At 42.1% G+C, this 27,500-nt stretch overlaps 2 protein-coding genes and 2 long non-coding RNA genes across 7 annotated transcripts in view; 3 read left to right on the plus strand and 1 right to left on the minus strand.

Moving 5' to 3' along the window:
• Positions 1 to 6,244, plus strand: part of LOC143111411 (serine/threonine-protein kinase PAK 3-like) — a 27,901-nt gene extending 21,657 nt beyond the window's left edge. For both annotated transcript variants that reach the window (XM_076273640.1, XM_076273641.1), the window contains exons 10-16: positions 85 to 133; positions 459 to 571; positions 1,880 to 1,997; positions 2,185 to 2,284; positions 2,691 to 2,887; positions 3,137 to 3,274; positions 3,416 to 6,244. In XM_076273640.1, the coding sequence (XP_076129755.1) occupies positions 85 to 133; positions 459 to 571; positions 1,880 to 1,997; positions 2,185 to 2,284; positions 2,691 to 2,887; positions 3,137 to 3,274; positions 3,416 to 3,505 (805 nt within the window). In that variant the 3' untranslated portion in view covers positions 3,506 to 6,244. The remainder of the gene's footprint in view (positions 1 to 84; positions 134 to 458; positions 572 to 1,879; positions 1,998 to 2,184; positions 2,285 to 2,690; positions 2,888 to 3,136; positions 3,275 to 3,415) is intronic.
• A 1,072-nt stretch (positions 6,245 to 7,316) lies between these two features.
• Positions 7,317 to 27,500, minus strand: part of LOC143112781 (calpain-5-like) — a 39,978-nt gene continuing 19,794 nt past the window's right edge. For all 3 annotated transcript variants that reach the window (XM_076275076.1, XM_076275075.1, XM_076275077.1), the window contains exons 6-14: positions 20,700 to 20,890; positions 20,391 to 20,468; positions 19,104 to 19,299; positions 18,835 to 18,957; positions 10,841 to 10,984; positions 10,604 to 10,662; positions 9,598 to 9,719; positions 9,065 to 9,201; positions 7,317 to 7,954 (exon numbers count right to left, since the gene is read on the minus strand). In XM_076275076.1, coding sequence (XP_076131191.1) covers positions 7,772 to 7,954; positions 9,065 to 9,201; positions 9,598 to 9,719; positions 10,604 to 10,662; positions 10,841 to 10,984; positions 18,835 to 18,957; positions 19,104 to 19,299; positions 20,391 to 20,468; positions 20,700 to 20,890 — 1,233 coding nt within the window. In that variant the 3' untranslated portion in view covers positions 7,317 to 7,771. The remainder of the gene's footprint in view (positions 7,955 to 9,064; positions 9,202 to 9,597; positions 9,720 to 10,603; positions 10,663 to 10,840; positions 10,985 to 18,834; positions 18,958 to 19,103; positions 19,300 to 20,390; positions 20,469 to 20,699; positions 20,891 to 27,500) is intronic.
• Positions 10,991 to 14,040, plus strand: LOC143112782 (uncharacterized). Its single transcript, XR_012984792.1, has 4 exons — positions 10,991 to 12,047; positions 12,747 to 12,777; positions 13,276 to 13,394; positions 13,738 to 14,040. It is a non-coding gene; the product is annotated as an uncharacterized LOC143112782 (long non-coding RNA).
• LOC143112784 (uncharacterized) overlaps positions 25,817 to 27,500 on the plus strand; it is a 1,785-nt gene continuing 101 nt past the window's right edge. Inside the window, exons 1-3 of the long non-coding RNA XR_012984793.1 lie at positions 25,817 to 26,163; positions 26,410 to 26,520; positions 26,651 to 27,500. The exon at positions 26,651 to 27,500 is cut by the window's right edge and continues 101 nt beyond it. This is a non-coding gene — a long non-coding RNA (uncharacterized LOC143112784). The remainder of the gene's footprint in view (positions 26,164 to 26,409; positions 26,521 to 26,650) is intronic.

Here is a 27,500-nt window from a genome sequence, read left to right on the forward strand (position 1 = left end):
TATGTGTTGTGACACTGATATATTGTGAAATCTGACCAGTGGGTCTGAATCTTCATTTGTAAAGTACTGTCCTGTCTTCTGCAGAGCTTCCGGAACTGTCTACACAGCGATAGACATTGCTACTGGACAGGAGGTACATCAATCTCTCCACTCCTCTCTCTCCTCCAAACATCCTCACTCCACTCCTCTCCTCTTCATCTCTCTCCAAACATCCTTCTCTCCCTCTCTCTTTCCCCCCGACCCCTTGTGCATGTTGGTCCTCAGTTTGGGGTTAATCATCTTATTTTGCATATTTCCCGCGACAAGTAACTGACTCAGAAACATGATATATGCGTGATGGATATAATTTTATGATGTAAATCATTTGAGATTTTTTGGTGTCACCCCTCCACACACACACACACACACACACACACACACACACACACACACACACACACACACACACACTGTCACAGGTGGCTACAAAGCAGATGAACCTCCTGCAGCAGCCCAAGAAGGAGCTGATCATCAACGAGATCCTGGTCATGAGGGAAAACAAGAACCCAAACATCGTCAACTACCTGGACAGGTAGGTCTATCACCTGTCTCCGCCCGAGGCCTCAAGAGGTGGTCTGGCCTCCGTCTGGCCCTCAGCTCTATTTTTGTGAAGAGGCCCCCGACCTCCATGACGGAGCAGAAACCGTTTACTGATATTTTAACAAACATTTATAGTTACCATAAAGCAGAGGTGTAGTCTTGTTAGCTGTAGTGGGTATACTGTGATGTAATCTAGTTAGCTGTAGTGGGTAGCCGTTGGGGCAGCCTCGGCCTACTGGTTAGTGCTTCGGACTTGTAACCGGAGGGTTGCTGGTTCGAATCCTGACTAGTAGGAACGGCTGAAGTGCCCTTGAGCAAGGCACCTAACCCCTCACTGCTCCCCGAGCACGCTGTAGCAGGCAGCTCACTGCGTCGGGATTGGTGTGTGCTTCACCTCACTGTGTGTTCACGGTGTGCTGAGTGTGTTTCACTAATTCACGGATTGGGATAAATGCAGAGAACAAAATTTCCCTCACGGGATCAAAAGAGTATATATACTTATGCTTATTTATACTTGGGAATACTGTGATGTAGTCTTGTTAGCTGTAGTGGGTATACTGTGATGTAGTCTTGTTAGCTGTAGTGGGTATACTGTGATCAACCCCAAATGTTAATACATATCCTTGCCTATTTTTAGTGGGTATACTGAGATGGTCATGCTTTTGAAGTGGGTATACTGCGTAGTCCTGCGTATCACGTAGACTACACCACTGCCATAAAGTCTAGTTACAACAGCTGTTGGTGGAATCTGTACACACAAGCCTCAGTGGACACAGCCTAGCCTGCAGGAGACTTGGAAACACCACTGTTTCCATGGTTATAGGGAAACTTGTGGAATGCAAGATAAAGGAGAACATGAACATGGGGGCTCCTGAACGTGCCCCCAGAGTGTAGTACTGTAGCTACCTGGCTTTTCTAGCTGTTGGCTGCAGCAACTCGAGCTAGGTGAAACCTATTGTTTTTTTTGTTTTTCGTACTGACAACACTCAGTGTCCCTGAGAAACAGAAATCTATGTGAAAAATTGCCAGAATTCTCCTTAACGCGACCAGGCATGAGTTTTCCCAACAGAGCAGTTTTCCCAGCAGTGCCCAAAAAAGCTCTCCAAAAGCCTCAGCACTGACAGTGCCAGGGTCAAGAGATTGGGCAGACTGCTTACCTACAGTATGTGTGTGTGTGTCTCTGTGTGTGTGTGTGTGTGTGTGTGTGCATGTGTGTGTGTGTGTGTGTGTGTGTGTGTGTGTGTGTGTGTGTGTGTGTGTGTGTGTGTGTGCGTGCATGTGTGTGTGTGTGTTTCTCCAGCTACCTGGTGGGAGATGAGCTGTGGGTTGTTATGGAATACCTGGCTGGGGGTTCATTAACAGACGTTGTCACGGAAACATGCATGGATGAAGGACAGATTGCAGCTGTGTGTCGAGAGGTGAGAACACACACACGCACACACACACACACACACAACCAACACTCGAAACCACTCACTCTCTCACACACACATACTCATAAACACCACAACATGGATAAAAACACTCACACACACCTCAGAGTGAGATTGTATAACCGTGTGTGTGTGTGTGTGTGTGTATGTGTGTGTATGTGTGTGCTCATAGTGCCTGCAAGCCTTGGAATTCCTCCACAGTAACCAAGTGATTCATCGTGATATAAAAAGTGACAACATTCTCCTGGGAATGGATGGATCTGTTAAACTGAGTAAGTAACTTACACACACACACACACACACACACCTCTACATGATCTGGCGTGGGGTGCCGTAGCTGGTCTCACACACACACACACACACACACACACACACACACACACACACACACACACACACACACACACACACAGCTTCTCATACACACCTCCACACACATACACCTTTTTAATCATATCCTTATATCCTAACATATAGAACTACAACCACAAGCAATGGTCATCATTTCATGTGTTCATGAGACACTTTATTTTTCTCACACTCTCAGGCACACACACACACACACACACATACACACACACACACACACACACACACACACACACACACACACACACACACACACACACACACATACAAATGCACACTCATTTTAAAGTCCTCCTGTCTCGTCTACAGCGGATTTCGGCTTCTGCGCCCAGATCAGTCCAGAGCAGTCCAAGCGGAACACCATGGTAGGCACACCCTATTGGATGGCTCCCGAGGTCGTGACCCGGAAGAGCTACGGCCCAAAGGTCGACATCTGGTCACTCGGCATCATGGCCATAGAGATGGTGGAGGGAGAGCCACCGTATCTGAATGAAAATCCCTTAAGGGTGAGTTAGAAATTAGAATTACACCGTACCTGAATGATATGTTAAGGGTAAGTTAGCCAAGCACCCTTGGCAATAAATGATCCTCCCTCTCTCTCTCTCTCTCTCTCTCACTCTCCTGTATGGATGTGAGCTAGTCACTGTGCAGCTCTTGAGCTTCTTGCTGTTAAATTGGGTGCAAGCAATCTCTATATTAAAAGACATGTCAGACATACAGTGCCTATAAAATGTACCCCCCCCCCCCCCTCCCAGGCTCTGTATCTCATAGCCACAAATGGAACGCCGGAACTTCAGAGTCCGGAGCGGCTGTCGTCCGTGTTCCGAGATTTCCTGAAGAGGTGTCTGGAGATGGACGTGGAAAGGCGAGGATCGGCGAAAGAACTGCTGCAGGTTAGAGAGCACACCCAGAGGTTGACCAACACACTCTCTCTCGTACATGCAAAGACTAAAGCACTAAACCAGCACACATACTGAATACTGTGCATGAATGAACACACACAAACTTGAACCTGTCTCTCCTTCTGTCCGCAGCACTCATTCCTGAAGCTAGCGAAGCCCCTGTCCAGCCTAACCCCACTCATCATAGCAGCCAAGGAGGCCATCAAGAACAGCAGCCGTTAGCTGCCTGCTAACAAACAGTAAACGACACCAACGGACAGCGGCACATGCTAACAGCTAAGAACTGCTGGCTATTGATGAGGAAAGGCTGCTATTGCTATCAGCAAGCTGGCAGCAGCAGAATACTATGCGAACAGATGGCTGAGAACATGAAAAAGATAGCTGCTATCGTTAACTGCTAACAGTTACGGCCAATGGTTTAGTCGTGCATATATTAGCGAAAAAGACATTACCACCAATCGCTACCGGAAAGCAACAACTCTGACATGTGCATACTGTTAGCTGTTATCGCTAACAGCTAACTACCAGCAGCTAACAATAATGGTTACATTTTTGTGGAAAATTTTTGGATAGCCTCTCTAACAGCCAATGAGCTGTGGACACAAACAGACTGATGCTCTAGTAAATGGCTACCAGCTTCTCAAGGTGTATGTGGAGGTCCACCCAATGGTAGAGAAACCACACACACACACACACACACACACACACACACACACACACACACACACACAGTCCTGCTCAAACACCCAGACACACACACTAAAGAAATGGATGCTAAAAAATAGCCTTCTTAATTCGTTCCTCAATATAAAGTATAGGCCTACCTGCATGAATTCTGTTCAACCATATACTATTACAAGAAGTGTGTGTGTGTTTGTGTGTGTGTGTGTGTGTGTGTGTGTTTATGTGTGTGAGTGTCCGCACACACGTCTTTGTGTTTCCAACCACTTTTGTTTTGTTTTGTTGTTTTGTGTGTGTGTGTAAGTCTTTTTAGGCTACTTGTCTTAACATCTTACTATTTATTTTCTTGGCTGTATTTATTTGTTTTGTGCTCTGCATGTGTGTGTGTGTGTGTGTGTGTGTGTGTGTGTGTGTGTGTGTGTGTGTGTGAGATAGAGAGAGTTGGGTGAGCATATTTGTGTGTTGAGTAGTGGGCTACCTCATGATTTGGTGCTGTGAATGCTGGAGTTGGGTATTTACTTACCTCAGCTTTGCGATCCATGTGTGTGTGTGTATGTGTGTGTGTGCGTGCATGTATGTGTGTGTGTGCGTGTGTGTGTGTGTGTGTGTGTGTGTGTGTGTGTGCGTGTGCGTGTGAGTGTGATTGAACCAAAATGTGTCTATATGGCTTCTTTCTTCATGGTATCCTGGAGTTGCTCCTGGTCTTTGGGAACAAATTCGGAATTCTGGGATTGAGCCATTCTGGACAAACTGCTTTGACTGTGGAAATGTCTCCATTGATACACAGACAACATCTGGATAACCATGCAATTCTGGATTTTTCAGTTCTCTCAAACACCTGTTGGAAAACTCTTTGGGAATACCCTTTTAGGATTTTTACTATTTTTCCTGGAAAGTATGGAATACTCTTGGTCAGAATTTTGAAAACAAACAAACACAAAATTGTCATGAAATTACAGTTAGGTTTAGCCTACTTAACTGGAGGAAATCGCTTTAATAATGAGTGAGTGTGTCTGTGTGTGTGTGGGGGCATGCATGTGTGTGTGTGTGTGTGTGTGTGTAAATATGTGTTTGATGAGTAAAGAAGAGAAGCTCCACTCCATAGCCCATCTACTCACAGTTATCTACAATACACAACCTCTCAAACCAGGATGACCCCCCACCCCCTTATACACACACACAGCCCTCTTGGAAATGCAGGCTGTGGTCGGATATTTGGTTAGGTTGGTTAGGGACTGTTTGAGAAATACAGAAAACCAAGATCATTGTTTCTTTTTTGTCTCTCTCAATCTGTTTGGATCTTCATTTGCCTTGTAGAAAGAAAAAAATCTTTCCATTTTTTTGCAATGTGTGTAAAATGTACAAAGTTTAGTTGCGTGTGTGTGCGTGAGTGTGTGCAAATGTCTGTGTGTTGGTGTGACTTGCATAAGGGGCAAATGAAAACACAAAGCTGAAACAAAAGGAATTTCAAAGGACACTGTCAATAAGGACAAGAACTTTAAGATCAACAGAAGGCTGTAACCGTGGCAACGGTAAGACACTCAAAAGGAGTACAGAGGAGAAGAGTCAGCCTTTCAGGAAAAAAAACAGTAAAAAGGTGAAAATTAAAAGATGAAACAAGTACTTTATTTCTTGTAGCTATTTAATTCAGAAATCATGATTTGCTGTCTGTGACGTTCTTCTGACTAATGCTGATGCTGTGGAGGGGGATCTTAATGGAAAAAAATATCAGCAGTGATGAGTCAGGTCAACATGGATCTGCTTGGACAAACATCAGAATGTTAGATTGTGTTCGGTTAGTGCTTTTTTAAATTAATTTATTATGATACATATTTCATTTGAAATTTGATGATGATGATTACGATTATGAAAATGCAATGATGATTTTGAGGAATGAATCACGATCAGTCTTGTAAAACGCAACCTTTAGAAAGCTGTCTTATCAGAAAATCGAATATAGAATAATAATATAATTGGATTCATATATGGATCATATTTGATAATTTGAAAACCACCATCAAGGTGATGAAGATAAAACATAGAGTTCCTGTGAGCAATATTATTCAGATGGAATTCAGAAAGCAGAGGCTCAAAGTTCGACGTGTTCTGCAGGGACGTGTAGCCTACGAGACTGACCGTCAGTGGCCGACAACTGAGAGGGTGAGGATCCTAATGATGTAATGTTTTTTTTTAATGACCCCCCCTGCTTCCACACTCCTGAAGATGATTTCTGTTGGTTATTTTGTATTATTACCATGACAATGATAATGAATAAAGTGATGATGAAAATGACTTCTTCACTCTCCTGCGTATCACTGATTCTGTTGGTCCTGTGTCTATGTTTATTTTTTTTTTTTTTTGTGAATTACATCAGTGCCTCATATATCAGCTCTCTGTGCCCTAGAGACCCTTATGAGTCTTTTAGGATTGCCAACAAACAAACTGCCAAAATACTTTCTAATCTATCTAGATATGAAGGATCAAGATATGAGTAAAGTCTAGACTTTCAGCTTAAATTCGGAGGGTTTAATGAAAATAAAATACAAAATAATAGCCTACATTATGTACACAGTTTCTTTAGTACCATGTAACAAACTAAGGGCCCGAGTTCGGCGGCGATATAGGTAGCGGGAAGGTATGTCAAGGCAGGGATTCTGAAATGGGCGAAACGTCTGTTGTGAAGTAAAATTGAATGCAACCAGTGATTATGATCTATCTATATTTTATTATTTAACTTCATAATTTAAATTAATATCATAATTTAAATTATGATCTATCTATATTTTATTAATTAACTTTGGCCTGCCTCAGCCCACTTTGTACGTCTGACTTCGCTTTGGCCACAGTCACACCCTTAGGTGGAACTACAGGAGAAATACAACGTATGGGGGAGAAAGTGGATTAAAAGCTACTCCTCCTATTATTTGGTTGGTGTGTGTTTGCCACAGAGCTACTACTCCTATTTATTGGCCAAGTGTTGGTGCCCCTTTGGCACCTCTGCCATACAGAGAGTGTGTGATGCCCGTGGCAGGTGGAGGAATTTAGTGTGTAGATTTGTGAAGGTTTAGGCGAGCGCTAGACTCATCCTGGTTTAAAACACAAACTGAGCCCTTTTAGGTTAATGGTGAGCAGATCTCTAGCTGTGGATTCCTGAGTCACAGATGTCTTGCAGATGGATGGAATCCTCACATCATCTTCCTGCTTATTCATACACGGCCTTTCATAGCTTGAGTTGGAACGCAAACCTCTGATACAGATTCGCACACTATTCACATCAGACATAAATCCATTCATTGCTGTTTATGTTTTCATGTCACATACATACTTGATCATGTACAAATTACATATGTATATTTATATATAATTATGGATGTTATAGCATTGAAAAATGAACTTGGCTTATACAACATTTTAAAAGTGTAAACTGAACATTGTTAGGCACAGAATCCTTGTAGTACACAATAATATAAACATTAAATGTAAACTTGGTCTGAGATATCTGGGATCTTAGATCCTTGTCTTGTGAAGTCTTGTGAATATGTTGATAAAAATGGAGATATTATCTTTAAATAATTCTGGAGCAGACACACACAAGCGTTGTACTTAGTAAGTATTCAAACCGAGTTATGATACAGGTAGCTAAATCACTTAGCTGGTTAGCAGCATGACAACATTTCGGCGACCCCAGGAAGCAGAAAGTCACTCAGTCATGGAAAAACTGAGCAGCTGTGATGGCGACTTTGCAAGCTGTCAATCAACCAATGAGCCGTCGTCCGGACGGCCAGTCAGCCAATGAGGAGTTAGTGTTCACATGGCAATGAGTTCACGGGCGGAGGCCACCCTCAGGATGATGGTGCCGGGCATCTCGTCGGCTGCCTGGCTACCTCGCTTCCGCAGCTGCAGCTTCTGAGGGCCTGATGGGTCGTTAAGGTCGGCAGCGAGGATCACCTGACCCATGAATTCGTCCTTGACAGCGTTGCTGTTCCATACCTGAGAAGATCACAGGAGGTCAGATGCAGAGCTGAACACCATTCAGATCAGATACAAAGTGTTATGTATGTAGCTAAATGTTGTGCTATATAAAGAGTGACCACTAGGGCGCATCAGTGTTCTGTAATTGGTTGAGTTCTCGTATGTAATAAACCAGTCTAGAAGAAGTGAGTGAACCAGCAAAAGCGTGTGAGTGTTGCTCTTTGTGCAAATATAGAATTGTCTATATAAAGACATTAGGAAGCAACATAACACAAAGCTGAACACCATTCAGATCAGATACAAAGCTGAACACCATTCAGATCAGATACAGAGCTTTGAGAGCATCCTTTCTAGCTGCATCACTGTGTGGGGCGGGAGCTGCACTGACTACAACAGAAAAGCTCTGCAGCGCATAGTAAACACAGCCGGAAGGATCATTGGGGCCCCACTCCCCTCAGACATATACACCACCCGCCTCATCCACAAAACAACCACAATTGTGAGCGATACAAGTCATCCAGCCCACAATTTGTTCAGCCTCCTGCCATCTGGGAAGAGGTACTGGAGCCTCCACTGCCGCACCACCAGACTCAGCAACAGCTTCATCCACCATGCTGTTAGGACTATGAACTCTCTCCCCTCAGTCACCAGGCCATCAAGAACATGCCCCCCCCCCCCCCGCCCCCCAATGACGGTATTTGCACTATCATGCCACTTGCACACTTCAGGAAACAAAAAAAAAAAAAAAAATGTACACTGATGCTGCTATGACCGAACTGTCTTTGCACTGCCATGCCACTTGCAAACTTTTACATTTAAATTTATTGGTGTGATATGTCTTAATGTCTTAATGTCTTGTCTTCACCGTGGGATGGAGGGAAACGTAATTTCGATTGCTTTGTATGTCTGGAACATGTGAAGAATCGACAATAAAGCTGACTTTGACTTTGACTTTGAGCTGAACACTATTCAGATCAGTTTGCGATAGTTTGCAAACGTTTGCTGACAATTCAAGGCAAACGGAAAACTGTTCGCCAACGTTCGCAAACGTTCGCCTATGTTTGCGAATTTGAATGCACGCCTGAACCCTGTGTAGACCCAAACTATCATCTGCTGTCTCGCTCTTACCTCTACAGTAATGGGTTTGCGTGGATTCCGTCTGTAGAAGATGGCTCTGGTATCAAACACCGGTTTTAGAGTGTCCTTCTGGATGTTCGAACGGACCGAGGACCGTTCACAGGATATGATGACATATGGGTCAGCACCTGAAAGAGAATATGTCATCATGTCACCAGCAGGACTTTAATCTGGACTACAATTTAAACTGAATTAAAGAGCGAGAAGCTAAAGAGACTTATGTTAGCTCAGTGGTCAATCAATCAATCAAAAAGCAATGCAACTGATTTTCCAGACAGGGGATCATGACTTGCACACACACACACACACACACACACACACACACACACACACACACACACACACACACACACACAGACAGACAGACAGACAGACAGACAGACAGACAGACACACACACACACACACAGACAGACAGACAGACAGACAGACAGACAGACAGACAGACAGACAGACACACACACACACACACACAGACACACACACACACACACAGAGAGAGAGACAGAAAGAGGTCATAACCACCTCCGGTGCTGTCCTGGTTCTCTAGCCCCTCCGCACCATGGACGTAGATCTGGGAGACCATCTGAGGGTAGCCCACGATGGAGCTCCAGCAACGCACGCGTGGCTCGTCTTCAGTCAGCTCCCTAGAAGTGGGGCACAGCCAGTTCACTCAGCATTAATACAATGGGACACTCAACATTACACAGGAGTACACTTAACATTTACACTGTAGTGCACTCGACATTTACACAGCAATACACTTCACATCTAACCTGGGAATACCAATAAGCGGCCCGTCTGACCAAGAGATCATTGAAGCCTATTTCCTATGTCCCTAAAACACGGGCACGCAAATACAATCTAATAATCGGCATGGACATGTGTTTCTTTGGAGATTGCTACACTTCTGAAACAATTTGGTAAGAGTTTAATGCACCAATTTACGTTTCATTTCACTGCTAGTTAGGCCCCTGCTGGAAGTCGTAAGCCCAGACCCACTCTCAATTACTATTGAGTAGGTCTGTGTGCTAACCAGGATCCTTAACATCTACACAGGAGTACACTTAACATTTACACTGCAGTACACTCAACATTTACACCGGAGTACACTTAACATTTACACCGGGAGTACACTTAACATTTACACTGGGAGTATGGTTAACATTTATACATGAGCGCACTTAACACTCATTTGTACAGTAGTGCACTAAACATTTACACATTAGAACACTTAGCATATACATTTACACAGCAGTACACTTAACATTTACACTGGGAGTATGCTTAACATTTATACATGAGCACACTCAACACTCATTTGTACAGTAGTGCACTAAACATTTACACAGGAGTACACTGAGCATGTGCATTTACATAGCAGTACACTTAACATTTACACAGTAGTACTATTTATTATTATTTATTATTGATGAAACTTAACATTTACTTGCTAAACCTAGCATTTACATTCACACAGTAATACACACCATTTCTGCTGTGAAATAACCCCCCACCCTCACACACTCACCTGCATTCAGAGTCCACATCCGCATAGAGTCTCAGCATGAATTCTCCCAGATGCCCTGGCTAGTGAGAGTGAGGGAAAGAGAGAGAGTGACAGAGAGAGAGAGGTCTTATTTTAGCATTATTTATTAAGTTAGTTATTATTACTTGTGATTATTATCAAAAACATTACTGGAAGGGGCTCTGACTAATAGATAGATAGATAGATAGATAGATAGATATATGCACAAGAGATACACACCTGGAAGGTGGAGGGGATGACTACATAGCGCCCCCTAGGTAAGGTGATCCGCATGAAAATGGAGCGAGCATTGATGTAGGTTGACGTCTTAACGTTCTGCTGGGTGATGAGGTCATGCAAGCGGTACTTTCTGTTTCGCTCCACCTATCAGAATCAGGCAAGCAGGAACTAAATGTACACCCACTCTACCTGCCAAACAGGAACTAAATGTACACCCACTCTACCTGCCAAACAGGAACTAAATGTACACCCACTCTACCTGCCAAGCAGGAACTAAATGTACACCCACTCTACCTGCCAAACAGGAACTAAATGTACACTCTCCCTGCCAAATAGGAACTAAATGTACACAGGACTTGGGCCTTAACCTGCAATCTTCCGGTTCATGGGCAACTCCTCTACCTCCTGAGCCACTGCTGCCCACTGTCAAAATAGACTTAAGGCCCATTCACACCAAAAACGATAACGATAACGATAACTATAAATAAATATCGTTCTCGTTAATATGAATGACGATGTTCACACATAAACTATAACGATAACGACATGAAGAATGATATCGTTGGGGATCACTTTCAGAGCGATTTTCACAACGATAAAATGCTAATAGCCAATCAGAACCCATCAAATTTTAGCCGTCACATTCATTAACACAAGGAGAGACTTTGTTTATGGTTGTTCAGTGTGAATGCTTTTATCGTTATGGATATAGTTAGTGGGTTTGATCCAGCAAGCCCACTATTGTTCTTCTTAAGTTTTCTTATTAGTGGGTTTGATCCAGCAAGACCACAGCATGGCTTCGCTGTGGGCACTATTGTTCTTCTTAAGTTTTCTTATTATTAGTGGGTTTGATCCAGCAAGACCACTATTGTTCTTCTTAAGTTTTCTTATTATTAGTGGGTTTGATCCAGCAAGCCCACTATTGTTCTTCTTAAGTTTACTTTATTAGTGGGTTTGATCCAGCAAGACCACAGCAAAGATCCTTAATATACAAAGATAAAGCAGCACAGGCTTCTACAATGGAATGGAATTGTACACAGTTCCTGCCTCCTAAAAAGGCGTGGTCAGAATGCGCTGACGCTACCTCGTTGATGAAAACGTCAAATATTTTTCATTTTCGCGCCTCTCTCTTGCTGTGACCAACTGGAGCTGGCCTGGGTGACTGAATTTGGTACATCGTCGTGGCAAGATGCGGTCTGATTTCCAGGTAAGTGGCAGTTTGAAATGTGGCAAGGTATTTGTGATTAGTCTGTGTCAGTGTAACGAGTTATCTATGTAGTAAAATGTCTGCGGAGTTTAGGTAATAACATTATTATTATCTCGTGTCGCCGTCATCAATGTTAGCTCATTGAGGAGTAACGTTAGTTGACGTTAGCTAGCTAACCATCTGATACCGATAGCAGAGCTAGCTGAGGCACTAGCTACCAGATTAATTTGGTAGTTAGGCTACAAAGATAATTTACGAACCTGATATTTGCTCTACCTAAATCGGCATCACTATAGCTTGTGGATCAGATCTACTGCAAGCGACATTGATTTAGCAGTTTTGAAATGTGTTTAGTTGCTAGTAAAAAATGAGTAGCTACCGTATGTACACAGTTGTTGGTGCACTGAATTTTATTATCAGCCTAGCTAGCAGCTAGTGAAGCATTTAGTTTTACGCCATATTCTCTGTCTGTCCTTGATGACGCGACGATTTTCTCTACTGATCTCTGCCCCGATCCTGCACATTACATATTTTTGTATTAAGTTTGTCTCTGATGGCAAATGTGTAGTCAGGGTGGCGCTCAACGATTGTGTTGAATAACGTTACATCAGTTGTGAGTAGTTTTTCTCGGATGGTCTTGCACAGACCCTTATCAAGCAGCACTAAAATGAACGTCATGTTTGCTAATTCTCTCCCCAGTTGTTGGACGAGCAGAAGGACGCTATGGATGGTGAGGATGAACCCGCGATGACAGGGAGGAATGAACTTGAACCTGTGTTATTCAGAGGATAAGTCAATGCTATGTACTGTGTTCTGTAACTGTCCGCTCTTGTGGCCATTCAAATGTATAGGGCAATTCCACGCAAAACTGTAACATCCATAACACCAACACAATGCCATGGTATTTAGTTGGCATTATGGATGTGACAGTTTTGCGTGGAATTGCCCTATACAAGTTACAGACTTTCAAAGTTAAACATATCAAATATAATTTCATATAGGCTACTAACAATCAGACCTGAAGACTTCATGAAACACTACCAAAATAAAGTTGAAACTAATTCTACAAAAGGCACTCCAAAGGAAAAGCATGTTTCGACCAACAGCCTGTCACTATGAAACTCTGTAACTAGATTTAAACTTCCCTCTGTATGGAAAAAAAGATCTATTATTCAACATTAGTTAACACACTGAGAATGATTGCTGCACTATATGTATTGTTCTCTAGCAACCTGAAGGTCCAAGACTCAATCCACTGAAGGCTCTCCGTAAGATGGTGGATCTGATGTCTGCTTTGTGGTCCTATAGGACGACGCCATGGATTGGGGTCAGAGATGCGCCTGAGAAGTAAGTGTTTGTGTTTGTAATCAAGTGCTGTAATCACAATTTGACTGATGCTAAAACTGGAGTAGGGGATTTGAATGGACATTTATACCGTGAATTTAAGACATCAAAAAGCCTGTTCATGGCCTCAAAGAAGTCAGTCGTAGTATTTGCCTAACTTGGCAGCCTCTCCAGCTGTATCATAGTCTTCAGTCCTATTGTGTTATCACAGCATTTATAGTATGAAGGATCATATTAAGCAAAGCAATGTGCAGGTGTAGTAACTTAATTTCAAGAACATAAGAACATAATTGTAATTCATGATGTTTTTTTGTTTTTACTTTGCGTGGTGTTGTCTCTGTTTTAGGTGCTGTAAATGCTGGCCATATGACTTCAACCTTCATCCAACCAAACGAAGAGATCCTGCTTTCCTACACTCCATTCAGGATGTTAGTTAATTCAAAGACAATAACAGTATTTAGTTTTGTAAATGCTTAACTACCACTCAATGCAGGACACATCTACTGGCAGTTGATGGAGGGGGTTTAGGGCAGTTGTGCTATTCTTTTCCTTGTGGGTAGACTGCAGAATGTGGCTATGTATGCAGGTGTTAAATTGTGGGATTTGTTGAAAATGTGAATTTCAAATAAAACCATACCATTCAAAGTTAGCCTCACACACTTTATACCCTCCTTTCCTCAGGTTTACTTGTTTGGATCGGATGGACAAGTCGGCACTCCTTATATTAACAAGCTACCTCTTTCTTCTACTAGTTCAATAATATGGTATCTGAAAGAGAAATGCCAGTGTTCATCATATTTTTAGCCTTATGTCAATGAAAAAATAAGTGGTGTATTTCCATTGTAATTTGCGTGGGTAGTAGGCCTAAAGATATGGCCGTGTGGCGGCGCTGTGGGATACATCGATTGGCGCTACTTTATCAAACATCAGAGGTAAGGCTAATTGAGAAAGCAGACGTCTGGTTAGGTGTGCTAGTTAGCAACTTGTTAACCAGGGGCACGTTTCCCATAACCATAGTTGCTAACTAAGTTAGCTACTTTGTTGGTTACAATGCAAACTATGGTTTTGGGAAACGCACCCCTGGCTGTCCAGATTATTATGTGATATGACCTACTTGTTAAACAATAATATGCAATACTATAGTACAGTGGTTCTCAAATGGGGGTACGTGAGATTTTGAAATATACAAATAATTTGCAATAAATGTAGTCATGGATTACTATCCAAATGTTTGAATTTTGTATGTGTTTATTAGTTCCAAAGTTTAATAAATTAGACACTGATGGCACAGTGCTCTGTTTTAAAAATTTTTTTTCTCAACCAAAAATGCTTTGCGCTGGTTAGGGGGAAGGCTACTTGGCTGAAAAAATATTTCACAGGGGGGTACATCACTGAAAAAAGGTTGAGAAACCACTGCCCTAGTTTATGTGTATGGCCGTCTGCTATACAGCCTATTTGAACGCAATCCATTTTCGCGATTGAGTGATCAACATCGAAGTGGTAAGCAGCGGTAACTTATTCCAGAGAACCTTGGGCTACTTAGTAGATCGCGTGCCAGTGGGTTACAGAAACAGACAGACAAGTGGCAAACAAAGTCGTTTTTCTCATTAACTGTTCATCTGAAAAACGCCATGTCGATGTCAGAATGTAAGGAACACATGTGAATTACAGAAAATGCATTAAAATGCCCAATCTCGAGCTGTATAATTAAGGGCTGGGGCATAATCCGAGAAAAAATGATTTCTTCCATAGGGCCACAGTGTAAAGAATCTCTCGCTAGTCTCCTAAAAAGGCGTGGCGCTAGTGAACTCTACGTCATAGGGGAACAGGAAGAACCCTTCTGTGAATCGTCTCGCTTTATCAACCGTCTCTGACCACAGCATGGCGAAGGGCCCATTGAAATGAATGGCGGAATGTTCAGAATTCAAATTTCGATTGTGACATCACAGCTCTAATTGCTTAAGCTTGCACCTGGAAGAGTTCTAAGCCACCTGGCAGAGCTCTAATGGGCTGGGCTGGGCTGTCTGTGTATATGAAGGTGTGTGCATGTAACTTTTGACCCGTATGTCCGATTTTCATAAATGAGGTACCGTCGGAATCCTTGGATGAAGCCCAGTTCAATGCCTTGCCAGCACCAGTTCTAAAGGTTTTTTTTTTAAAGCCAAACCATGTTCATATAGGTCATTAAAAAAATAAAGTATTTTCCAAATCCATGCAACCCAGTATTATGCCCTGCTAGCTCCACTCAAACCTAGTCATGTGTACAGTTGTATAGATTTTAACATTGAGAAACACACATTTATACAGATATTGAGCACATCCACGCATCATTACTATTCATGTTAAGTTACTCATCATTGCCCGGCAAGAAGTCCACAATCAATTCAATTGTCTTGCCACGATCTGTGGAGCTTACAGACAACGTTATATTGCCATAGGTTCTGTATGCTATTTAAAGCCGACCTAACGATGAGTCCCTTTAAGACGGTGTGTTGCAATGCATTCTGGGTGCTGTGCTGTGATCCGACGGCTCGTCACCTGACCCACCAAACACAACGATGCTTGAACCAGAACACTTGAACTAAACGTAGTAAAAATAAATAGCTACCAAGGCTCCAAATAGCAACACACTTACACCGTAGCATAATGAGGGTATCTACATGTAAAGCGAAGCATTCAGAACTACAGGCAGTTTATTAAAAAGAACGTCAACGTCAATGGGTCAACGTCAACGATAAGTAAGTCAGGCTAACGTAAACGTTAGCTATTTGCTGTTGTCATATGCTAGTGCTATATGCTTTAGGCTACGTGATGGCCATTTATCACACTGATTTTAGGTACTACTTTTACGAGGTCTGTAGTTCTGTCAAAATGTATCTTATCGTTGAACAGACTACAGTTTTATCTTCCTTAGACTTCGTAGATGTAGTTACTACAATTTGGAAGCGAATTTCGAAGTGTAAATATGGTTTTAGTGTGTAAACAGACCAACCGCGATTTTGCAATGAAGTTAATGGAGCCTTTTATGTAGGGCTACTAGGCTACTTTCACGAAGTCTGTAGTTCTGTCAAAATGTATCTTAACCATGTAGTATGTTTATAGATATCTTCCTTAGACTTCGTAGATGTAGTTACTACAATTTGGAAGCGAATTTCGAAGTGCAAATATGGTTTAAATGTGTAAACAAGACGCCTGATGTTTAATGTTAATGAATGGGCACAGTATTATTGTGTACAGTAATGGGCTATCAGTAGTATGTAAACAGTTCATGTGTTATGTGATTTACATAAACTAGTAAACAACATAAATGTTAAAAGCTGGTATTGTGTTTCCTGAATTCTTACATTAAGGCATTCAAATGAAATGTAATTAAATAGCATACTCTATCAGTGTATGATGCTTGCATGAGGGAAGCATCCCAAAACAACGTCACCCATATAATTGCTGTTGTTTTGAGAAGTATTTCTCATGCAAGCATCATGCAACAATGCAAAAACAAAGAAACTAGTGTAGGCCTAATTATATTTTACATTAGTAAAGCAGTACTCTGATGTGCATGCTTTCATTACAATTTGACAGGGGTTGGGAGGAGGGGGTGGGTTCATGTAGGTGGGCCCTATGACCCCAAAGTATGCCTTGACTGGGCCTCAGGTCAAAGAAGTTTGAGAAATGCTGATGTAGACGACAAAGCAGCAAGGAGGCGTCGTGTGATCATTTAAACAAGTTTTATGACAAGGTCGATGAGGGTGGGAAAAATCGTACATTTCTGTGCAAACTTTGCCCGCACTTCAGTCACATTGTCTTTTAAGAAAATGCAGTCCTTTTTTCGGTTCCAGCAGCCAACAACCTCAGAACTGACCCTTCAGGCCTCTCAGGAGGCGCTGGCCTTTAACCGCAGCCAGAAGAGAGTCAGCAGAAATTTGATTGCCTTTAAAAAATCTGACTTCTTAAAAAATCTTAAACTGGCTGCATTAAGTGATTATTTCTGAGATTCTGATACGTTTTTAACCATGACCTATACACAGTTCTGGTTTGAAAATGTATCTCTTAAAATAATCACTTTATGCAGTCAGCTTAAGATGGCTTACTAGCAACTAACTAATTACCCTAGCAACAACCTAGAAACCACCCCTGTAATGTCAACCTAGCGACCACCATAGCAACCAGCATAGCAACCATGTTATTTATGCGTTTTAGCTTATTGGATGTTGCGTTAATGCAGATAACTTTTGATCCGTGTGCCCGATTTTCATAAATGAGGTACCGTTGGAATCCTTGGATGAGGCCGAGTTCCATGCCACTGATCAAACCCACTCTTGCAGTTCCTCGGAACCGCAATTCTAGTTATCATTATCGTTCTTGGTGTGAATGGGCCTTTACACTTGGTCTTATTAAACTTTCTAACTTGACAGGAGACAAGTTTTAAATAGGAAAATTCCCGGAAATCTTAGTCACTTTTAAACGTGATGCTAGCAGGCGAAAAGCTAATGGTCTAATCTGATTCAATGATCTATGCTAGGTTGGAGCTAAAACTGGTATCGCCATACTCAGAGAACGGCTTGATGAACTGGAGAAAGGAAAACATCAATTGTTTAACTCAAGGGGAGGTGGAAAATGAGTGTAATTCCCCAAATGGTGGAATATCACTTTAAAGTACAATACTAGGTTTCCATTCAGGTATTATTCTTATACTTGAAGCATACTTTTAGCTGTCCTTCAAAGTAGTCTTAAAGTTCACTAATATAAACACTAACAGTGGACTACACATACAAAAATTCACAACTCTTAATCTGAATAAAGAACATGTTATCTTCAGAAATAATATTCATCCAAATATTGTATTGGCTGCCAAAACATAGCGACTTAAGTAGTCAATCCAACCCAGTTTTAACCCAAACACAGTATTTATGGAAGGCTGTCTGAGGAAGGTCCGTAAGGGCTTGAAACGTTACTAGTAAAAAAGCACTTGAATGGGAGCTCTCCGGTGTGCGGATTGTCACTTTTTCTTTGAACCGTATCTTTGATCCTGCACCCGTACTGTATGGATGTGCGTGATTAAACCGTGCTTATTTAATAAGAATATGTCATGCAGAATCTGACTCTGTCTACAAGTACAAGTAAATATACTTAGATTTTTCCCTCAGTACAAGTATAATATTTAATTATAAGTATAGGCTAGATATACTTAAACCTTATGTGTCCTAATCAGTATAAGCCAAGTATAAATCAACTTAGTGTATCTCTGATCAGTACACAAAAAGTGATTTATACGTATACTTAGTTCAAAATAAGTACACCAGCAGTACCCTTCCATAAACTTGTTGCTAAGGGCATGTACACATCTACCTAAACATATACACACCTACCTAGACATATTCCATATGGTCTCCATCTGTTTTACTCTCCCTCTTTCACACACACACACACACACACACGTACACACCTTAAAGAGGGCAAATCCAATGGTGAGATTTTCTCCATGGCCTCTGGGTCTGTGGATCTTCATGTCTCTCTGCTGAAGGGAGATCAGGATCTCGTCCTCCACTTTAGTGACCTCAAACATATACTGCACATACACACATACACACACACACACACACACACACACACACACACACACAGGCATGGTATAAGTAAGGTTCTGAAAGTGTCTTTAATCCACACACATACACAAACATACACACACACACACACACACACACACACACATACCTGTGGGTTCTGTAAGAAAGTATCTTTGTGGTTCATGCATCCTCCACAGCGGTTCCTTAGAGGTTCTACGTGGCGGGTCCAGCTCCCATGATGCACTGCTTCATGCCAGGTCTTGTCTATGGAGATGAGCGAGGTGTTGATCACACGACACACATCAATGTCTGTAAAGTAGCGGCAGAAGTCCTCCAATGACATCCTAAGGACAGATAACCACACACACACACACACACACACACAAACACACAAACACACACACGTGCACACATAAAAACACACACACACACATGTATATGGCAACTATCAACATGGGTGAAATACTGATAAAACTCTTTGAGAAGCATCTTCAGGACAAAACACATTATAGGAACATCACATATTACCAACCGTCACGTATGTCCAACCTCTTACGTGTATGTGTCACTTAATATTAATTTCTACACAAACCAAGACGGCGGATTCCTAAAGAAACGCAAGCACCCACACCATAAATGGAGCTCCAGTGGAATTTTGATTTGCCGAGGAGAATTCTCGGGCTAACTGAGAAAGGTTGGGAATAAGCACCCACCAGCCCAGCACTAAACTACGCCCCTAGGGCTAGTCTAGCAACTCTCCGTTAGCTTTTGAGCTCCAGAAATCGAAACTCAATCAGGCCAATGAAATCGTGTATAGAGTCATTAGGTGGGCTTAACATAATGATTGATGGCAGAGTTGCAACGGTTTGGCTTGAATTCCCTGCTACTTGAAAACAAATAAGATGGATGTTGCTGTTGGCGAACAGTGTGACACGAGTTAAGCTTTTATTAAGTTGGCAAACGTTTGAACTAGCCAACTAGGTCCGCTGGTGGGAAAGGCATGGGACTCATAGCGCTGCCGCTGTCCTATTGCGTGCAGAGGGAATTTGAAAGACAACTGATTATCCCGCCCCTCGGACTGAGCACTGCAAACGGTGAGTGCCCAGACCCTACATTTTAATGTGGGTCTGGCTCGTCAGGCTAGTAAAAGCCCCGGTAAGAACCAAACTAGATTTTGTTCAAATCTACACACCTATGGCTACTGAAAATTTTTATTTTGAAGTATTAAAAAACATGTTGTTTTAAGAATTTTTGAACTAAATGGTTCGTAATTAGCATGTTAACGATACCTTATTCACACACAAACAGATGAAATGCATTAGCATTGAATAAATACCAATTCATCAAGACATGTTCTGGAAATGAGAACACCCCTGAAGTCTTCCTTAGAACATGACTGGAGAGTCTTTTATACTGGGGAACGCATGGAACTCACCAGAACTCGCCGTCGTCCTCCACCGTGAGTCCCAGGTTCCCGCGTTCCGTGTCGCCGATCTTCGTCCACTCCTCCGAACTGCATCAAGAAAGACAACAGCACAGGATTAACGCCTTAGTACTAGAGCCCTACAACCAGCCCGACAGCACCAGATGAAAACAGCAGCAGTAGGACACTACAACCAGCGCAGTCCAACAGAGGGGCTCATCTGCTGCGCAGGACAGGTGATAGAGACAGAGGGGCTCACCTGTCGCACAGGACAGGTGATAGAGGTGGAGAGGAGCACCTGTGGGAGATAGAAGGTCTCACCTGTCGCTCCAGGCTCCCTTCCACTCGTGCTGCCCCCAGGGGTTCCTCATGCGCAGCAGCGGTAGCGTCTCGTTCTTAAAGTACGCTATCAGGCCGTGGCCCACACGCACGCGCTTCACCATGGTGACCGAGTAGGCGTGGCCTTTTACCAGACCGCACGCCATACGAGCCTCGATCTCATGAGGGTCCGCCTGGGGGATGGAGAGAGGGTGGGGTGAACAGGTAGAGCAGGGAGAGGAGAGAGAGAGAACAAGGGATAGAGAGGGAGAGGAGAGAGAGTGATGGATAGAGAGGGAGAGGAGAGAGAGAGAACAGTGGATAGAGAGGGAGGGGGGAGAGAGAGTGATGGATAGAGAGGGAGAGGAGAGAGAGAGAGAGAACAGTGGATAGAGAGGGAGGGGGGAGAGAGAGAATTATGGATAGAGAGGGAGAGGAGAGAGAGTGATGGATAGAGAGGGAGAGAGAGAGAGAGAGAGAACGGTGGATAGAGAGGGAGGGGAGAGAGAGAGTGATGGATAAAGAGGGAGAGGAGAGAGAGAGAGAGAGAGAACGGTGGATAGAGAGGGAGGGGGGAGAGAGAGAGAACGATGGATAGAGAGGGAGAGGAGAGAGAGAGAATGATGGATAGAGAGGCAGGGGAGAGAGAGGGAACAATGGATAGAGAGGGAGAGGAGAGAGAGGGAATGATGGATAGAGAGGGAGAGGAGAGAGAGAGAACAATGGATAGAGAGGGAGAGGAGAGAGAGAGAATGATGGATAGAGGAGATATGATGGAGAGGGAGGGGAGATTAGGAGAGAAAGAGTAGAGAGAGAAAGAGTAGAGAGAGAAAGAACAAGGGTGAGTGGGAGAAGGAGAGACAGTTTCAGTTTGATAGCAATAATTTTACGGTTAAAATGATTAATAATTAATTGCCATGTGGCCCTCTTGGTTAAAAACAAAGACACCCTCCCCTCCCCCAATGAAATGCTACACTCTCAAAAATAGGGGTACGGTTGGGGTACATTTTTGTTCTTTTAGGTACAACTTTTGACCCTGTACCTTAAAGGGAACAAAATTGAGCCCCTAAAGTACTAATATGTACCGTTCCTGGATCATTAATGTACCTTTTCGCAAAGGGACCATATTTGTACCTAAGGGTACAAAAAGTACATGGCCTGTCACTCAAAAGTTGTTGGGGGAGGAGATTCGGGACGGGAGCAACCGTTATTTTCCCCCTCAACTTTGTTCATCTCACTCACCAAGAAATGGAGCAACTTTCAGTGAGGAGCTTGGTGTGAGAAAACACATGTGCAGGATGGAATAATCTTTGTGGAAGAGGAGGCAAAGCTATTCAGAGGTAAGGTGTAGTTGCAATTTATCGAAATTTGGTTTGTACATTGTAAATAGCCTACTGTTACAGTAATGGAGTCAGATTGTTGGCTTAAAGGCTAACATTAGCATTCGCTAGCAACTTAGCCTAGGTTAGCTATGAATTCAGATATTTTTAAATGGAGTTCAAACTCCTTCAATAATGCATGACTATCGTGATAAATGGTAAGGAAATGATTTGTGTGTGTGTTTTATCTACTATTTCCCATGTCAATGTTAAGTTTTTGTGGAAGCCATTAAAGCCAACTTTCACTAGCAATCATTATCCTAACTAGCTTAGCCCATAGATATATGAGCATATCCTAGCACTGTTAGCCATACATACTTTAGTACGGTGTCTTGTGTAATTCCGCTGGATTTTCTTGTAAAAATTGATTTTTTTGCATATTTTGCTAGTATAGAGTCTAAAGAACAAGATTTTTTTTGTCTTCAAATTTTCACGATCCATTTTCACACTTAGATGACATCATCATTTATATAATGCATAATTAAGACTGGGACTACTATCACTTGGGGGTCAAATGTGAGAAAACACTGGTAAAGAGGGTATTCTGCCTAATTTTTGGGTGCTGATTCTGAATATCATATTTACTTAGCTGATTTTTTAGTTTTAAACCTGCTAATTAGCATTTGCGGCCTAAAACTGGCCTCCATAGGCAACATAGAACGGGTGAATAGGGTAAAAAATTTAACTCCTTTATATTCTTATGAAACTTTACTAGTTGATTATTTATGTAAAGGCCATATTTTTTTGCATTACAAGTTTTCTGAAAATATATATTTATGGATGTAATTTAACAATATCTCATTAATTATGCACCAATTTGCATACATTTAAATTACAGACATCTGAATATTGGATAGTTAACATTGAATGAAGTCACGTTCAGGTTTGCCTTCAGAACTTTTTCTGGATTCAGAGCCTTAAAATAATGGCTTGTTCAAGCGCCAGTCCTAGGTTATGCCGATTTCAGTCGTCCCTTTATCTTAGGAACATGTCAAATTATAGTGCCATGAAACTCAAACTCCTTGCAGTCAAGTGGGCAATCACGGAAAAAAACGGCAGGTATCTCCTGGGCAACATGTTCACCGTGTACAATGACAACAATCCCTTCCAATACCTGCAGTCAGCGAAACTGGGCGCTCTGGAACATTGCTGGGTTTCTCAGCTTCTCAGCTTGCCACCATCCCTGGTCGAACTAAAAGAGGCCTGAAAGTCCTGCAAGGGACTGATCCCTGTATTTCCAGATACCTGTGGTTTTGGTGACAGGGACGACCACATACCCGTTAAGACAAGTGGAGTGAACCAAGGGAAGTCCGCAATTGATAAAGCAGTGGTTCCAGATACAGGTTCCTCCTGTGGATGGGACCTTGTACCGAGCAATCCAGGCTCCAGGGATCCAGTGCTGCAGCTTTTACTGCTAAAGGTGTTTGGTGTCGAAGTGCTCACTAGCCTACACAACAACCACGGCCATCTGGGGGTGGACAGGACCACAGATTTGATATGACAGATGTGCTACTGGCCCCAGATGTGGCATGAAGTGCAAAAGTGGCGTTCTGAGTGAGCACTGTGTGGTTGCTAAAGCAAGACAACCCAAGCCAGAACCTTCTTGGGAAATATGTTAGCCACTAAGCCTTTGTAGATAATCTCCATTGACTTTACTCTTTTGGATTGGGCTAGCACTGGACAAGAGAATGTTCTGGTAGTCACAAATGTTTTCTCAAAGTTTACCCAGGCCTTACCCCTGATCAGAGAGCTTCCATCTCTCTGATCAGGGGATGGAATGATTCTAACAGAGATGGTTCTATGTGTATGGCGTGCCAAGGAGAGTCCACTCTGATCAGGGGCGCAGCTTTGAGGGGGAGCTGTTAAAGCACCTGTGTGACACCTCATAGTCATCATAACAAAGACTAGAACCACCACTTATTATCCAGAGGGGAATGGTCAATGTGAACATTTCAACAGGACACCGACTGATTGGGTGGTGCAACATCAAGAGTACCAGACTTCTGTCTATGCTAGTGCTAGGAGACACTTAGAAGAGGCTGCGGCATATCATAGGCATGGTGGTCCTAACACTGTAGTCCTCTTCAAAGTGGTTGTATGCACATCCCACCTCACTGAGGCCAGGTGCAGGACAAAAAAGCTGATCAAGGAAAGAAGAGTAGTTGTTCGCACACAGCAATCATAACACATAACGCAACGTTTCGACCCACCTGGGTTCGACCCACTATGTTTTAAACTCAATAAATGTAGTTCTTCTGGGAGATTGCAATGTGCGGTCCTGACACTGTACACATATTACCACCTGGCACAAGTCTTTTTCTAGTGGGCAGTGGTAGTGTAGTGGTTAAGGAGCTGGGCTAGGGTGCAGTAGCCTGAAAGTTGTCAGTTCAATTCCCGGCTTTCACTGTTATGCCCTTGAGCAAGGCACTTAACCCCAAGTTGCTCCAGGGACAATGTGATCCCTTGCAATATAGCTGACATACAGTATGTAAGTGACTTTGGTCAAGAAGTGTCTGCTAAATATAATGTACGCAAACTCTTTTGCAAGAACCATTTCCACGGTCGCCACAAAATCCAGGATACATGGGTGTCTACCAAGTATGAAATTGTGCAGTGTCTTGATGGAATTGGCACACACTATAAGATCAGGCTGTATGGGGAAGAGGGGCCCCCTTAAGATGTTCCACTCATAATACTGCCGTACAGCATTCAAACCCCTTCCACCTCCCACAGTCTGTTTCACATGAGTTCTCTGAGATGTAGCAGAAGTAAATATTCTCCCCGTCCCCTTCAGGCCTTGGCAGTAGATAGGTATGCTACCAGGACAGTGAACTTTAAAGCCAGGTGTGTATGTGGAAAGGCTGACCTGCAGCGCTGGCGCACACGCCCACCCGTGGGTGGTGATCATATACGTAGCTTCCTCTCTGGGAGAACAATGCCGGTCATTTTAAATTGTTGGCGCATGGGTGTTTGTGGTTGTTGTTGTTGGAAGAACATGGCTTTATTCTTAATTCTAAGACTTCATTGCTTCTCTCGCACGCCCGGCCTGTTGGCTGTGGGTAACCCGTTGATTTTAAAGAGAGCAAATGCACATGGTTTAGTGTCTGAGCAATGTTTTCCCTTGAGTTATTTGTTTTTGTATTAGTTCAGGCTGTGAGAGGGCCATCCGTGGTTTGTCTGTTTGTTTGTACCTTATATTCTTTTGTTTGTTAATTTTGCCTACTGTTACTCAACTACCCATGCCTATGACACCTATGGTGTACTGTGTTGCCTGTACTATTATAGATTATTTACAAGACAAATTTATCTTAAGGTAGACAATAGAATGACATGGCAGGTCAAGGAAAGCATCAAGAAAAGCAAAGATTAAAAAATCGTTTTTTAACATAGGCAACAAGAGTAGAGGTGTTTTTACACTTTTCAGACACTCAAAGTTTGAAAACTATGGATATTGTTTTAGAACCAACAACCTTTCTACATTATCTGGGGGTTTTGTGTGCAAAAAATGGGATTAATTGTCAAAAAATTAGAAGAAAATGTGAAAATCACTTTTCGGACTAGATATAATTGCTTATTTTAAAACATACAGATAAAAACACTAAAGATGGATCGTGAAAATTTGAAGACAAAAAAAATCTTGTTCCTTAGACTCTATATTAGCAAAATATGCAAAAAAATCAATTTTTACATGAAAATCCAGCGGGACCCTATTTTCCAAACACTGCGTACTGTACTACTTGCTAACTTCCCTGAAAGGCTGGTTTAATATCAACGGTAGTGCAGGTGAAAGAAGCCTGGTAAGTGCATACATGCAGTAAGCATGATCACTCTCAACACTGTCATTTTGTTTAGGTGAAAATTAATTAGTTGAGTTGCCTATGTTCACCAGAACATCCTGGTTGTCATTGCTTATCTAGTTAGAAGCTAGAGGGAGCAACTCAGAACCATTCTATAATGTTATAAAGTTACTCAGAGCTTGATAATGGTCTAAAGTAAATCTAACGTTAATCCTTCTCACAGATACCCACCAAGGCAGAACATGGCCACTTGGAAGTAAGCTTACCTTTCCTAAAGGATCTAATGGCTACGTAAGTTACCCAACTTGGTGTTTTTTTTGTAATGGTATTTTTCTTATTGATGTTAAATACATATAGAAAAGTATTGCATAATAAATTATGCAAATTATAATAATACAGACAACTTTTTGATTTTTTTTTTTTTGTCCAATAGCAATTTATATATTGGTTAAGATTATCTTTGTGCTATTTCATTGTTGTGTCATTTTGTTTAATTATATTATTCTATTGCATGGCATTTGTCTCTCAAACACATAGTGGAGCAGGCAGCTTTTGTTCATGAAGATACGGTGAAAAGGAGTAAGGAGAAGTTTGGGAGAGTCAGCCGGTCCATGGAACTTGTAATGAATCAACGCTGATCTATGCCAGGTGAGCAGATTCATATAGTTACATACATGTATTAGACAAGGTATTTTACACAATCTGTCTGAGGCTATTTATTTGTGTGGTTGAAAAAAATCTTATTCTGAGGTTTGTGTTTGCATTTTGCTTCCAACAGATGTAAAACCCCTGCTGTCATTGGTGAGGCTACCACTGCTATTGAAAATATGTGAACGTCCTGTAGATCAAGTAAGGTTCCAGTGTAAGTCAAAGTGGATATATGCAGAGGAACAGAAGTTGAAGAGGGGGAAAACAGCAGCCTCTACTGCTGTTGACCTTTACTTAGCACACTCTCCTGAAGAATATGTTGGATTTCTGCCAGTTTTTGAAATTGAACTTTGGTGCCTTTTGAGACTCTTGCCTTTTTAGTGGCTCGCCTCATGATTGGAAGGATTGGAGTGTGTTTTCTGATTGATTGATTTATTGGTGAGGTAATGAACATTGTAACAATATATTGTACATTTTTACAGGCTTGCTAATATTTCCCAAAGGCTTGCACATTGTTTTCTGAGATACTACTCTAAAATGTCGCTATATGACTCATTACATCACACATATCGTTCACTCAATTCTATGGTGTATGCACTGTGAATGAGATCTAAGATCATAGCTACTAAGTTACTGCAAGGACTTTGTTAATTTTGCAACGTGTAATGGTTATGGCAAGCAGATACTGTATTTTCATCACTGTCACATACACGAGTATTAACATGAACTTGAAAGCATACAAGGTTTGTTGGAGTAATTACTAGCTCAAATATTGGTATTTTATAGATCATATAAAGGTGTTATTAGTGCTATCGTGCAAATTAATATATTTTTTTCCTTCTGCGTATAAACACAATGTGGCTATTCAGGCAAAATATTGTAAACCAAAGTGTTTTATTATTTACACTTACATTAAGAGTCATAACATGTTTTACGTGAATATGTATATTGATATGGATATAAGATATTTTGATGTTTTG

Source organism: Alosa pseudoharengus, unplaced genomic scaffold (genome assembly GCF_046254945.1).
Source record: "Alosa pseudoharengus isolate Yale_2024_CS ecotype anadromous, Long Island Sound unplaced genomic scaffold, YU_APseudo_1.1 YU_APseudo_1.1_scf_8, whole genome shotgun sequence".
Classification (NCBI taxonomy): domain Eukaryota; kingdom Metazoa; phylum Chordata; class Actinopteri; order Clupeiformes; family Clupeidae; genus Alosa; species Alosa pseudoharengus.